Below are 13,489 nucleotides of genomic sequence, written 5' to 3'. Positions count from 1 at the left end.
CGCTCGCCCATTGGCCAGTTCAAGTCCCGCGGCCGGCCCAATCAGGGAGGCGCTCTCCGGCGGGTAATTCAAACGGCGGCAGCGTTGCGCCGCGGCCCCCCCCCGGCCTCGCAGCCCCCTATAAAGCGCCCGCGGCCATGACAGCGCGCCCCTCACCGCACCTCCCGCCCAGCCGCCGCTCCGAGCCGGCCTACAGAGGTAAGGGTCGTAGGGAAGCGGGGCCCGGCCCGGGCGGCAAAGCCTACCGGAGCTGAGCCGGCCGCCTTTCGCCTGGCTTGGCTTCCGCCAGTCAGGCGGGCGGAGCGGCTTGGAGCAGACGTTGCTGCTCGAAGCCCTGAGGGGCTGAAGCGGAGTGTGTCCGGCCGGTACGCGGGTGCGGTACCTGGAGCGGAGCTCAGCGCGGCTCCAGCAGCGGCTGTATAGCCATGGCTGGCTACTAGGCAGCCTCCGGCAGCAGCCGATGGGCGCTGCCTCTCGGGGAGCCCTCACAGCTGGCTGGGATAGCGGTAGCGCAAAGCATTGCGCTTCTGAGTGTAAAAGGGTTTCTCTGTACAGTTCACTTGCACCCGAATAAAGATGCATGTTCGTGGAAGGTAACTCCTTGCCTTAGAGGTAAATTCTAGAATAAATCACAAGCCTTCATTTCTACTGGAGCTAGGCATAGTTTTGTACTGATGCTAATTTGTTGGTAGTACTTGTGGGTGTCTCTGCTCTAGAACAGTAAGGTGACCTGTCAGACCAGCAATGCACCACACCTTCACAGCTTTGTTTCCTCTGTAGACTGGTTTCTCTGGTCACCTGCATGACTTTCCCAGGGAATCAGGAGTGGGTGGCATCCCTTTGTTGAAATATGATGCATGACTGTTCTGCACCCTGTGTTTGTGTGCTCAGAGGAAACACCTGGGAGTACACCTCTGCGGTGGCTGTGCTACCATGGTACAATATTTTCTTATGTTTCCAATAGAAGCTCTGAGGCTTTAGTTCCCCTTTTCTTAGAAGGGAAGATGCAAGACAGTGTGGGATCAAAGTGGTTGATCACGTGAGGGCTTTGCATGGGCTGGCATGTCCTGTGCTGTAACCACAGCGGTTCAGAAACAGCTAGCAATCCACAGCATGTGCTGTGGCATGACTCCAACCACTTAACCATTCAGCAAACTGCATGCCAGGATTTCAGTGCAGGGTACTCTTATGAGGCTGGCACAGCTGCAGTGATTGGTAAGCATCACTGCACTCACACTGTCACTGACCTCACTGCTTGGTCATTCAGCTGCACCAAACATAAGCAGAGCCTTCAGCTTTTTTGAAGCATTGCTGCTTTTGTTTATGTAGGGAAATAACACAGAAAATTGGGACAACTTCTGTCTCAACACTTCTTGAAAAAGACCACAGACTTCGAATAGTCAGGATTGCTTAGATATCCTTTTAAATAGTGAAGTCTATAAAAACAGCTTTCCGGCTTATGAGCCATGCAAAAGTTGACTCCTAATACAAATGCCCAGGCACAAACATTGTACTCTAGTCCTTCTCTTGATACCTGAAGCTCATTAAGGGGCAGAATAGCTGTTGTAGCAGTCTTGGTGCATGTCTACAAGAATTCTTGACGCAGGTTTCTTTGCTGGACTTTAGCTCTGCAAACCACTTACCTTGTTCCCAACTGGGAAGCAAGGTCCTTACAAATACACAATAAAATAGTTCTTTTTTTAAATTTTGCCTGAGCTTGAGTGCATTTTTGCCAGTTCTAGATGATTCTTCTATGACTTGTTTGAGGTATCTCTATTAATTGTTGTCACTTACCATAGGTAGCCAGCAAATTGGTCATACACCTAGCTTTTCAGCAGAATTGACCCGACCTCATAAATGAAATGGCATTGCAGTAAGCCCAAGTCTTGACCCACTCTGTCAGCTAATGCGATTCAGGCTTTGGTGTGCCAGTGCATGAGAACACTTGCCTTTTTTGGGCTCTCCCATACTAAAAGGAGGCCCTGAGGATACCTGCCACATTCTGTGGGATGAAAACTTTAACCAATGGAAACTGCCAAATGAAGTGCTTATTCTTTTCTTGCTTTACAAGATTAACCTTCAGGTCCTTAAAGGCAACGATATTTTTGCAGTTTCCGGCATCTGACTTGAGTAACACAGGGTGCCTCAATCTTGAGGAAACTTGCTGAGGCTTCTTAACTGTGAATCAAGAATGGTGGGCTAGACAAGACATGCAAGAGGAAGAAAATGAGCACAGGCTCAACAGGGCCATCATGGCTGCTATGGAGGGGCAAGTTCTGTTGGATCTGTGAGTTTGAGGAAAGCTTCCACTGGTTAATGAACCTGTTTATGGTGGAGGATGGTGAAAAGCTACAAGTTCTTGATTGCCATGAATAAAGTATTGGTCAGAGTGGCTAATACTTTAACTTCCTGCTCTGCAATCCCACTGCATTAGAAATGGTTGCAAGACGGGGTCCTAGCTGTCAAGACTGGCTGTGTGTATGCTTCAGCTTGTTCTGCTTTGAGTGGGTCCATCCTGTCCCATTTTTTTTTCCAGCATGGCATGTCACTAGCTCCTGTGAGGAGGAGAAAAAGTTCTCTGCAAAAGATCAACAGTATACTCAAGCAGGGACCTCTAGAGCATATTGCCCAGGATCACATCCAGACGGGTTTTGATGCCTGTCCAATAATTATATGGATGCCTGTCCTGGATGCATCCTATACGGATGCCTGTCCAATAATTCCCATACCTACTGTCGGTTCAGCAGGCATACAGTTTTAAGATAAGTACATTACAGGTAGAAAACAAGAAACATGAACTCAGACTATCTGTAAAATCACTTGTTCCTCCTACATTGTCGCCAGAGCATCTGCACAAATGCTGGACCAACTGCAGGAGTGTGAACAGGGTGGAGCAATCCTGAAAAGGTTCTTAAACCAGCTGCCTTTGTCTTAATATAGAAAGCCATTCCAGAACAGAATACTGTATCCCATTTTCACTGTTCACTGCACAGCAGAGACAGGCCTTTGGAAGAGTATTCAGTTACCCTTGAATATAGCCTCTCTAAATAAATGAGAGAATACGAGATGTCATAAGATGTGAATGTTAAACCAAAGACTTTCTTAATTTCCTGTGTCTGAGTTTCATATTGTCTTGGTACTTTCCTAAATGCACTTCCTTTCTTAGGAGACACTTTGTGCTGAATTAGTAGTTGAGGAGAAAATGAAGACAAAATTTATTTTTTTAACCCATTAGAGCAAAGAAGACAAAAAGTTGAAGAATATCTGTCAAGAAAGAAGACCTTTTCTGGTGTGCGCATTCAAGAAAAACAGGCATCTTTCAGGTAGCGTTATGCTTTCTGCTATGGCTAATGCTCCTTTAGAAAATTCCATGGTTGGTGGGAAAGAATTAAATAGCAGTTCTTGCAGAGAACCATCGACTTCCTAAGGTTCTTTTATTGGCAGCAAGTACTAAAAGCCTTTGTGAAAGGAATGAATCTTAATAGATGCAACTTATGAACTGTCATCTGCTTCTCTTGAGACTGAGACAGGAGGAGGGCAGGCTGTCTTCAAGGCAGAGCTCTTATTTTATGTTCCGCTTTATGGCTTGTCTCTATAACCTTCATTCTGCAAATAACTTTTCCCCAGTTTCTACTCAAGTTATGCTGTCTGTTCATTGTATCTACTTAGTTTAGCTTCATTATGCGTAGTATTTACTAATTCACTCTTTTCTGTTGAAGCAAATCTACTGTGATTGAATCCAGCCTGTGTGAAGCAGGTAACCATAATGTTTTGTAAGTAGAATGTGGGCTCTCTCTCACCAGTTAGTTGTACTTATTAACATTTTATTTTTGTATTTAAATCTTTTTCCTCCTGTTGGCTAAAGTCTAGATAAATATTTTTTACTGTGTAAGGCTTCTAAATAAGCAACAGATTTCCTTAGAGAACATAATGGTGAGAAGTAGAACAGAGGGTTCTAGCTCTAACATTAGCTTGTGGTGTAGCTTTGTCACCCTAATCTGTTTTAGCAAAATTTCTGTTTCAGTCTGAAATTTGTGTTCACCTACTTGGGAAGTCTCGTTTACCCCTTCATATATTTAAAGTGGCATGGTCCTGTGTTGTTCAACAGTAGCTGGAACCGCTTAGTGGCACGCATCTAGCTGACCAATGATTTTTGAATATAAAATACACAAATGCTAAGGATAAATATCCCCTGCTAGATGCTTCTTGTGTGTAGCAGGAAAAGATAGCTACTTTCATGTTGTACAAGGCTATCTTGTGTTAGAAAATCAGTGCAAACTACTTGCATTGTAGCGATAGTCATCTTAATTTAGTGCTTGGTCTACTTTCTCTTTCCCTTGCTTTCAGTTCCTTCTCTGCCTATTAAATTCCAGGGCTATTTATAGCTTTCAGTTAACTCACTGTTAAGTGACATCATGTTTGTGGTTATGACTAATGCTTTTATTTTGCAGATATTTCCCTTTCTGGAAGCTGTTACTAGCCTACGCTGTAGGGCTGGCCTTAAGATTGGGTTTTCTGATTGGTTCCCTTAATGTATTTTCTGTATTGTAGGTAAAAATGAGGTGATGCAGACTGCTTTCTCCAATATTTAGAAGTCACTAATGTGTCTTTACCTTCCTTTTCAATTCAGTTAGCTTCCGGAATGTCTTCTGATACAAAGATATTAGTTGTTAATTAACAAATATTAATTTTAAGTTGCATGCAACTTGTGTTACTTGTTCTATATATTGCATTATGAAGCATTTGAGGAAGAATTTGAATTTGTAACTTGAAATTGAAATGTTTTCTTCTGAGTTGTCATTAAATTTTCATAGCTTCTAGGAAGTAACACTGGCCTTAGCGGTTTTGGTTCTCACTGGGTAGTGTGATCTTGACAGCTCTGGTGCCTGATTGCAGGTTTTGGAAGCTCAGTATGATGGGAACTATGTATCCCTGCACAGACTCACCCCAAAAGGCCTGGCCTCTGACTACCGCAATAACCTAGCTTCACTTCCTTTTGCAGGATGTTGCTTGTTTTCTTTCTTTCCCCTGCAAACACAGCAGCATGTGCAAAATTTGATCTCTGTAGTAGATGCGTTAGACAACAGGTTGGTGTTCCTCCTTAAACCTAAAGTGACTGCAGGAAATATGCTCTGCTCCCTGCTCTTCTCTGTTTGTCGGCTCTTTTTGGTGGAGGAAGGCATGCTCTGCAGTCTGAGCCATGACTGTTGCTTAATTAGCCATTTATCTCTTCTGGAGGAAGAATATACGCTGAATAGAAATGCTTCAGTGTGAATTCAGACTGCTACCTGGAGCGTGTTAACTTACTCTAAAATACTATATATTCTTGTTATTTCACAAGATAATTTAAATTCTCGTCTTTTTTAAAGCAGTAGCAGAACTGGGAAAGCAACTAGCAATAAACTGCAAGACAAAATACAGGCCTTAAAATCTGCAAAGCGAAAAATGGTAAGTCTTTTCTTAGAATGATATGCAAACACTGATGCCAGTCTTCTGTGGCTAGTGTTCCACTCACTGTTTTAGTGCACTGCCCCATTACTGTATGCAATGGATCATACTGACACTTAGTTTGTACCTGACTGAACACGGGATTAAAGAATTATTGCTCAAATAATAAATTGGATTCAATTTTCCCACCTTGGGGTTCTTGGAACTTTTTGGATATACTTAGTCTTCAGGATGTTTTTAAAATTTGAGCAGGGTCTTCTGCTGTCAGAAGAATTTCTATTGTACTAACTTATTTGCACAAAATCCTCCCCCAAAACCTTAAAGGACCCCACCAAACCCGGGTCATGAACATGTGTGGTTTTAAGTTATAATACTGGTAAACTTAATGTGCTTGGAAGCAGAAGCTGAACACCTAATCAGAGTTTAAAGAAATGTTTCTCCTATATCATTTTGTGCAACTCTTCTGAAATTAAGATGTACCCATGTTCACGGTAGTGCTGCTAGAAATGGCAAAATACAGATTCCCTCCTAGACCTATTCTTAGCAAAAGGTGAGGAAACACTAGGCAAAGCCTACATTCGTGTTAGATTGTCTTGAGTTTGGCAGTGCGATTTGCAAAAGATTTGAGAAATCTGGGGTTATGTGAGGAAATAACTTTGAAAATGAATGTTAAGAGGGAAAATTCCAGTGGTGAAAACAAAGGTTTTTAGAAATTTTCTGAAGGAGGGGAATTATTTGGTCTGTGTTCATTTCTCATTTCATTTTAAAGTGGAGTTGACAAATTAGGTGCATCCTTTAAATAACTGGTTCTTGAGTACAAGAACTGCTATTGATCTGGTCAAATCTAAAATTCTAAGTCTGAATGACAAATCAGAAAATATGTAGTTTTTGAGGTATAGTTTTCCAAGGAAGATTCCCTTGAATTGTAAGAGGTGAGCATGTTATGGTCTGGTTGAGTAATTTTGTGAGTCAGATCCTAAACAATGACTTCAAGAGTTAACAATATTCTCTGCAGCAGTACTTTCCTAGCCGTGAGCAAACTGAGTGATCAGTTTCTGCAAACTTTGATAGGCTGTTCTGGTATTTCTCCTGCCTTTGAATGTTTTACTTTTCCATAAGATGCTGCTTGAATGGTGCTGCATTTGTTGCTGCAGAACCTCTTTTGAAGGAAGAGACTAGATCCTGCTTCCCCATGACCTCTGAGCTAGAATCCTGCTGAGAAAATGCAGAGTCAAGTGTTTCAAGGAGTAGTAAGGGAGAATGCCATACATAAAAATTCAAGTGCCTTTTTATCTGTTTGCTACTTTTCGTTTATTTTGTCCTATTGCTCATTAGTAAGAAGATTTCTTCCTCTTCTGGTAACAAATGCTAATACCTCTCCTTTCAAGGGCTTTACTAGTTACCTTGTGTTAATAGGCTATCCACACTTAGGAGAGGAATGGCTAAGTGATAGGATATTCAAAGTGAGCTTCTGACTGTATGCAGCCTAATCCATTTATTTTTTAGAATATTTTTTATTTGATTCTCGGATGTGAATTCTGCTGTAATAGTAGATCACTTCCTGCAAATGTGTGAAAGACCTTTCAGAAACATGAGTAAAATGCAGCATGAATGTACTTCTACCATCTTCTAACATGTCTTTTATTTCAGGAAGATACAGAGAATGCTGATAAAGTTTCCTGGGACCAATCAAGCAGAACCTTAGAAGAAAATGTTATTTTAAAGTCTTCTACAATCACTCTGGCAAATTCCACATTGGGGAAAAGCTATAATCCTGAAGATTTTACTTCCAAGGATGAAGCCGCTGAAATAAAACCTCAACATGTGTCACTTAGCCGGTCCTTCTTGCATGTCAAAAGCATAAAAGAGAAGCAACTGATTGCAGAAAAACAAAATTCAAATGTCAGCCTACCAAAGAAACCAGTGCTCGGTACATACCGTGGCAAAGTTATCCAATCCAAGATAAACTCCTTCCGAAAAGCACCAAAAAGTGAGGGGGGGAAGAGTTCTTTGCCAGACAAGAAGCCTCTTATTTCTGCCACTAAACCATCAGTGAGATCTCTCTCCACAAGCAACTGCAATGTAGTTATGAAGACCATCAAAGTCACAAACTCCCCAAATTCTGTAAAGCCAAAGGGTGTCCTCCCATTCCCGAGTAAACCAGCTATCAAAGCTAACTCACAGTCCAGTCTGAATAAGCAACAGTCAACGTCTGCTGTATCACTAACAAAAGTAACAGGCCAAAAGGTGATTGGTAGAAGGGGACCAGTGCCACTGAGGGCCACTTCAAACAGTTCTGAGCACAAAATATTAGGAGTGAGGAAACTTGCAGATTCCTGTGAAGATGCAAGACCAGAAGCTACAGCAAAAGCAATTTCTGTTGTTCCTGTTACTAAATCAGGACAGGATTCTAAAACTATTTGCAACAGAAAATCTCTTCTGCCAAAAGAGTCAGCGGAAGAGAGAAGGTAATTGAATTAGCGTCTTGCCCCTTGAGCACATGAGGTAGTTAGACCTTTTCAAGAACACCTAAAGTGACCTTACCTGTTGCTGTAGATGCACTGAAGAATGAGAACTGAATGTTTAAATAGAACTTCATGTTGACCAAAAGTCAATAGACTGTAAAACTGCGGTCTTAATACTGAGAAACTGGGATTCTGACTAGTTGCAGCACCTCTTCAGCTTACAGCTTGTCCTGTGCATATATGAATAGAAAACTCTTGTGTTTCCAGTTCTTTTAGGCTAAGTGACATTCTTAGTAAGCATGGCACATACTCCTGTAATACTCCTGTAAATTAATTGCACATCTATACCAGTACTTTAAAAAAAAAAAAAACCTCAGGCAATATGTGTATAGAAGTGAGCATATCCATACACTGAGGGAGATCACTTTTCAATGAAATATTTTTCAGCTTTGCGAATATAGCCTGGATAATGAGGTGATGGTGGTGATCTAAAAGTTGTAGGAAGTCATGTTTAACAAATCAGTAGTCTGGGGGAAGGAGGGAAAATGAAATGGATGTGAAGACAGTTACATTTAAAGACAACATCAGTTCCATATTTAAAAGCTGTGTGATAGTGTTTGCAGTTGCTCTGCATGCTTTTTGTCTTTAGAAACAATCTTCTCCAGTTTTCTACTCTGAAGTGGATAAGATCAGAAGCACTTTTACCCTCCCTTGAAAAATGGAGTTTTTGCCTTAGTCTTGTGGCTGCTGGACAGGGAGAGATTTAAGTATTATGACTTGGTAGATAGGAAGCAGCTGAGGTGTTAGCCATGGTTCTCAGGTTTCTGCACAGACCTGTGTGGCAACTGTATGCCTCTTAGGATTAAAGGAGGACTGTCTGTGGATACTTAACCTCTCAATGTCTTTTTGTGATTTACCCTAATTACTATCAATCAATGTAGAAAAAAGTATCTGTTTGATCACAGCTAATGTTCTTAAATGCAGAGTTCCCCTGGCTGAATGGAGGGCATCTAAAGGAAAAGTGATGAAGAGACCACCTCCTTCTGTGTTCCTGGGAACCCAGTCTAAAAGTGAAGCACAGGAATTCTCTTCTACTGATGATTCTTTAGAGCATTTATTACATGGTGAAAAAGTCAACAAGACTCTCACAGAATGTCTGCAGTTAACTGAACAGGTATAAGATCTCTTGCCTGCCAAGTTAATCCTATAATCATATAGGTGCCTAGGGCATGGAAGTCTGCAGACATGGGGAATTGAGACTCATATTACCCCAGATTAAGCAATATCATAGTTTTCTGACACCCGCAGAAATTGTTTTTTGCTAAACTTCACTAGCTTACTGAGCTATCCAATGAGATTAGCTAAATGTTGAAGTAATAAAGTAGAAAAGCCATAAAGTAGTTACGTTAGCTATGAGGTAAGCTAGAACAAGCTTGCGTTTGTAGAAACTTGTAAAGATGTGCTATGGACTCTGTTATCCATTCTGCTTACAATACTGTTTAAATAGTTCTCATTTGGAAGAACAGATGAATGAAGTCTCCTGTTCAAGGGATCACATCCTATTCCTGCATAGTTCAGTCTTGTAAATACCTGCTATCTTCAACTTTCAGAATTACTCTTCAAAAAAAAAAAAGCTTCCTTTTAACGTCAAAATCAGCTAAAATATAGTGCCTGAGGATGTCTGCTGCAGTTAAATCTCTTATGTACGCTTTAGGGAAGTCAAGGGGATGAAGTACGTGCCATGTTGGAAGATCTGATAAAGAATATTCCTGGGGCTAAAAAGCTTGCGAAATATTGGATCTGCTGTATGCGTCTTGAACAGATGGGCCCTCTTGAAAAGCTCATTGTTGTCTATGAGGAAGCCATTTTGGCAGGAGCAATGGTAAGAAACTCATTTTTAAGATTAATAAGCTTAAAGGCATAGAAGTATTGTCTATAAAATATAACTACTTCCAATTTTAATAAATGTGTTTATAATAGGATAACAATCTTAGCTACTTGAGCAAAAATTGGATTTTTCTTGCTCTGTAACATCCATAGATATTCACTTATTATTTTCAAGGAGAAAGGTTTAAGGTCATCATAATACCATATGGTGCTCTGTCTGGGAGAAATAAAGGATTGAGACTTCTAGTACTGCTAGAAACTCAAAATAGACCTTAATTTTGCATTTATTAGTGGACTTAATTCCTGTGCTTTAATGTCAGCAGTATTTTAGTGCATCAAAAACAGCTTGGCCATGGTTTGCAGGATTTCGTTATGTTCTGACTGGTATTCAAACAGCATTAAAGGATTTATAGCATGAACGTTGTGTAGTCTGTACCACTCTCCTGTTACTGCCACACCAAAAAAGCTGAAATGATTAGTTTTGGAATTTTTTCTAAAACAGTAACCTTTTTTTCAGCCTAAGGATGAGCTACGATGTGCGCTAATAGATATTATGAAAAATACTGAAAGCCTGCTTAAGTCTGAGGATGGTAAGTTTGAGTACTCAGTTAAGTCAAATCAATTGTATAAACTATTTGTGCCTATATGAAATTCTATTTTAGGGAAACTTCCCCTGTGATGATTTTGTACTTGAACTCAGTTGTCCTTCAAAATTAATCTTGATAAACTAATCCTTTTCAATTGTAGGCATGTTAACAAGGGTAGTACCTGATGGTGGAGACACTCTCATGTTTCAAACTTTTCACTTAAGCTCTATAAGATCTGTGATCAGCTGCTTTAGCCTGAGAATCAAACATATAGCAAATTAAAACATTCTTATGAGCTAAAATCAGTTGCCTCTTTGACACGTAAGCTGTCTCAATAGTAGATACCATAGCAATTCTGTGCTATGACATATTGTCAATTAAAAGTGGTCAGTACTTCAGTTTTGGAAGCCAAGCAGCCATACAGCTGTTCAATATAGGTGTTCATTATGAACTATGCTGGCAAAATCTTTGAGTGATCTCCCTAAAAAGATAAAAATCTGTTGAGCCCTTGTATCACATGATGAACAACTTCTCTTTTTAGTTGCAACTAATACAGCTGCACTTCCAATATTTTCATTTTAGGGGGAGCTGTGACAGAAGCTCATTTAAGTGAGATAGCAGAAGTCAGCAAGGAAGCTAACTCATTTGCAGAGCAGGTTCAGGAGGTCTTCAAGGATCTCAACTCAGAGGAGGACCAGAAAGCAGAGAGAGATGACAAGAAGGCAGAGACTAGCAGTGAAGTGATCAAAAATGAAGAAATGGATGTGGACTTGAAACCAAGAGAAGAGATCTTGCCAAAAAAGAATAAAAAGCACAAAACTAAAGAACGTACAAAGAAGTCAGGAAAATGCGAAACAGAAGAGCAGAATGAAGACAGGGTAAAAGATGCAATCCAAGCTCTTAATTCTCCTGATAAAGAGAATGATGCATCTTATTTAATGAAATATAATCTATCTACAACTCCTTACTTGGAAAGGTAAGATTACTTAAGGTAACTATGGACAGTTTGCAGTATCTGGGCTTATGAACATTTAGTTAAAAGACTACTAAGAACTGTCTTTCAGAGAAAAGCCTTTTTTTAATCCTAGAGTCAGCTATCAGAATGGAGGCCTCAAACTCAAATGAACTGTTTTGCTTGTTGAATCCCTAACTACAGAGTAATAAAATCTATTTGGGTAACAAAGGCACGAATTCAAAACCCCCTTTCAGAGCCCATGTGGTGGCAGCATTTCCACACTGGGCTGGGTGAAAGGAAAGTAGGTTTCTACAGTAATTTCTTTTCTGAGACAAATGTGGCTGCATGTTCTACAATAGAACAGAAGTGAACAATATATAATTACCCTTTGAAGATAATTTTGATTGTATCAAGGCAAAAATCTGGATAGTAATCCTGGGACAAAACAAATAACACTTACACTCTTTATTGGCACAAAGCTTTCTTCTGAGATAGCAAACTCAGTCACGTTCAACTTTGGAATCTGAAGTTGCACCCTAGCATTGTCTGCTATCCCTCATAGCAGAAAGATCAGTTCCCTTCGATGGAACACCCAAAACCTAAACATCTACTGTTGGGAACACATTTCAGAAGGTTCACCAGATTAAAATATTTTGCCCAAGGAAAGAGTTGCATGTAAACTCAATAGTCCTCTGGTTTTAATTGTATGAAGAGGAAGAGCCTGTTTGCTGTTTCCTCTGGCTGTGGAAGTGGGAAGACTTGACTAAGAATCATGACTGGCTGTTTCTACTAGATGTTACGGAAGTAGTCTGTATAATTACGTACCTATGTTTAGTGCAATTTTTTTCTTTTCCTAAGTATGAAGATGCACCATGAGGCAAATGACTTCAATGCTAAAGACCTGAAAATTGTAACCCCTTTGCGATATTCTCAACGTATTCGGGAGAAGATGTGCAAGTTGTCAGATACCGTTAAGGATCATGATCCCTATGTGTCTTCACTTGAGCAGCTGGGAGAAATGGGATCAAAACCCTATACCCAGAAACAGAACAATGCACTGGAAGAAACAAGTACTGAAATAGAAGAGTAAAAGTAGTAGTAATTCTGCAACGGGGGAGGGGGGGGGGGAGGAATTGGATCCTTTTTAAAGAGATTTGACTTTTTTAACAACTTAGAGGTGCTATCCAAAAATTTTAAGGATGGCTTAAGGATCGGATTTGACTGTTTGTCACTAAACTTTTAAGCTTGTAAATTTGTATGTTCTCAGACTCTTGTGGAAAATCTGTTGGTCTGTTTTGGTACTTAAACACATCAGTGTCTTCATGTTAAGTATGATTCATGTTAACTATTGAATTAAGGACTAAGATACTACATAGAACAGTTTTGTGATTGTAGTGTATTGCTAGCAGCTACTGTTTTCCTGTTAGTTCCTATATGTTCATTAGAATTGCACGTTCCTCTAACGTTCAGTTTAAAGAACAAAAATACCTTAGGAATTTCAATAGGGCAATGTCTACTATAGCAACTTTTAGTTTTGAAAACTGAAACCAGCTAGCAAAGAGTGGTACTAGTTTAAGCACTATCCCTTTTTAGCGGTTATTTCAACAAAACTGACTTTAATCCCTTGAGTTACTGGGATTATTGACCAACTAATTAACCTTAGATGGGATTTCATACACTAACTACTATGACTATTCTAATATTGTTTTGTCATTAGCCTAATAGGGTAGGTTTATTTAACTGAACTGACATGTATTTGTTTGTTTATGGGTTTTAGGCTGGAAATGGTAACTGTGGAACATGGCTACAGTCCTGAGAGACTGGAGCCCTGGACGTAATCGTAGTAGTTGATTCTGGAAAGTGAGCTGAAATATGCGGAATGTTGTAACTTTTCCCATCCAAGGAAAAAGTTGGATTTGTTTATTTCGGTATGCGAGGATTAGCTCAACTGTAACTAAATAAACCTCAACAGTTGAACATTCCCCGTCTCCAGCGGCTCTCGGTTCGGACTGCTAGCTCGAGTCCTCCCCTCGGGTTAGGCCGGGGCTGCCGCCGCCCCCTCCCCCCCCCCCCCCCCCCCCCCCCGCCACGGCCGGCAGCCGCCATTGTGCGGCCGCTGACCCGCCTCAGCCGGGCGGGGCCGCGGC

The 13,489-nt window shown here is 40.7% G+C and overlaps 1 protein-coding gene across 4 annotated transcripts; it reads left to right on the top strand.

The window, feature by feature from the left end:
* Window positions 1-22: 22 nt before the first annotated feature.
* Window positions 23-13,323, top strand: CKAP2 (cytoskeleton associated protein 2). Of its 4 annotated transcripts, none has more exons than XM_068929931.1 (10): window positions 23-198; window positions 3,236-3,323; window positions 5,373-5,448; window positions 7,099-7,916; window positions 8,898-9,087; window positions 9,628-9,795; window positions 10,318-10,390; window positions 10,970-11,363; window positions 12,201-12,412; window positions 13,120-13,323. In XM_068929931.1, exons 1-10 carry the CDS (start codon window positions 138-140, stop codon window positions 13,131-13,133), a joined length of 2,094 nt encoding a protein of 697 aa, XP_068786032.1. In that variant the 5' UTR covers window positions 23-137; the 3' UTR covers window positions 13,134-13,323. The 4 variants fall into 4 exon arrangements, with proteins under 4 accessions (XP_068786032.1, XP_068786030.1, XP_068786031.1 ...); XM_068929930.1 differs by having other exon boundaries at window positions 41-198; window positions 5,370-5,448; XM_068929929.1 differs by lacking the exon at window positions 13,120-13,323 and having other exon boundaries at window positions 12,201-12,715.
* Window positions 13,324-13,489: the final 166 nt, after the last annotated feature.

The sequence above is a fragment of the Struthio camelus genome, chromosome 1, assembly GCF_040807025.1.
Source record: "Struthio camelus isolate bStrCam1 chromosome 1, bStrCam1.hap1, whole genome shotgun sequence".
In the NCBI taxonomy this organism is placed as follows: Eukaryota; Metazoa; Chordata; class Aves; order Struthioniformes; family Struthionidae; genus Struthio; species Struthio camelus.
The sequence above is the reverse complement of the archived record's forward strand: the minus strand, read 5'-3'. Positions and strand labels throughout refer to the sequence as shown.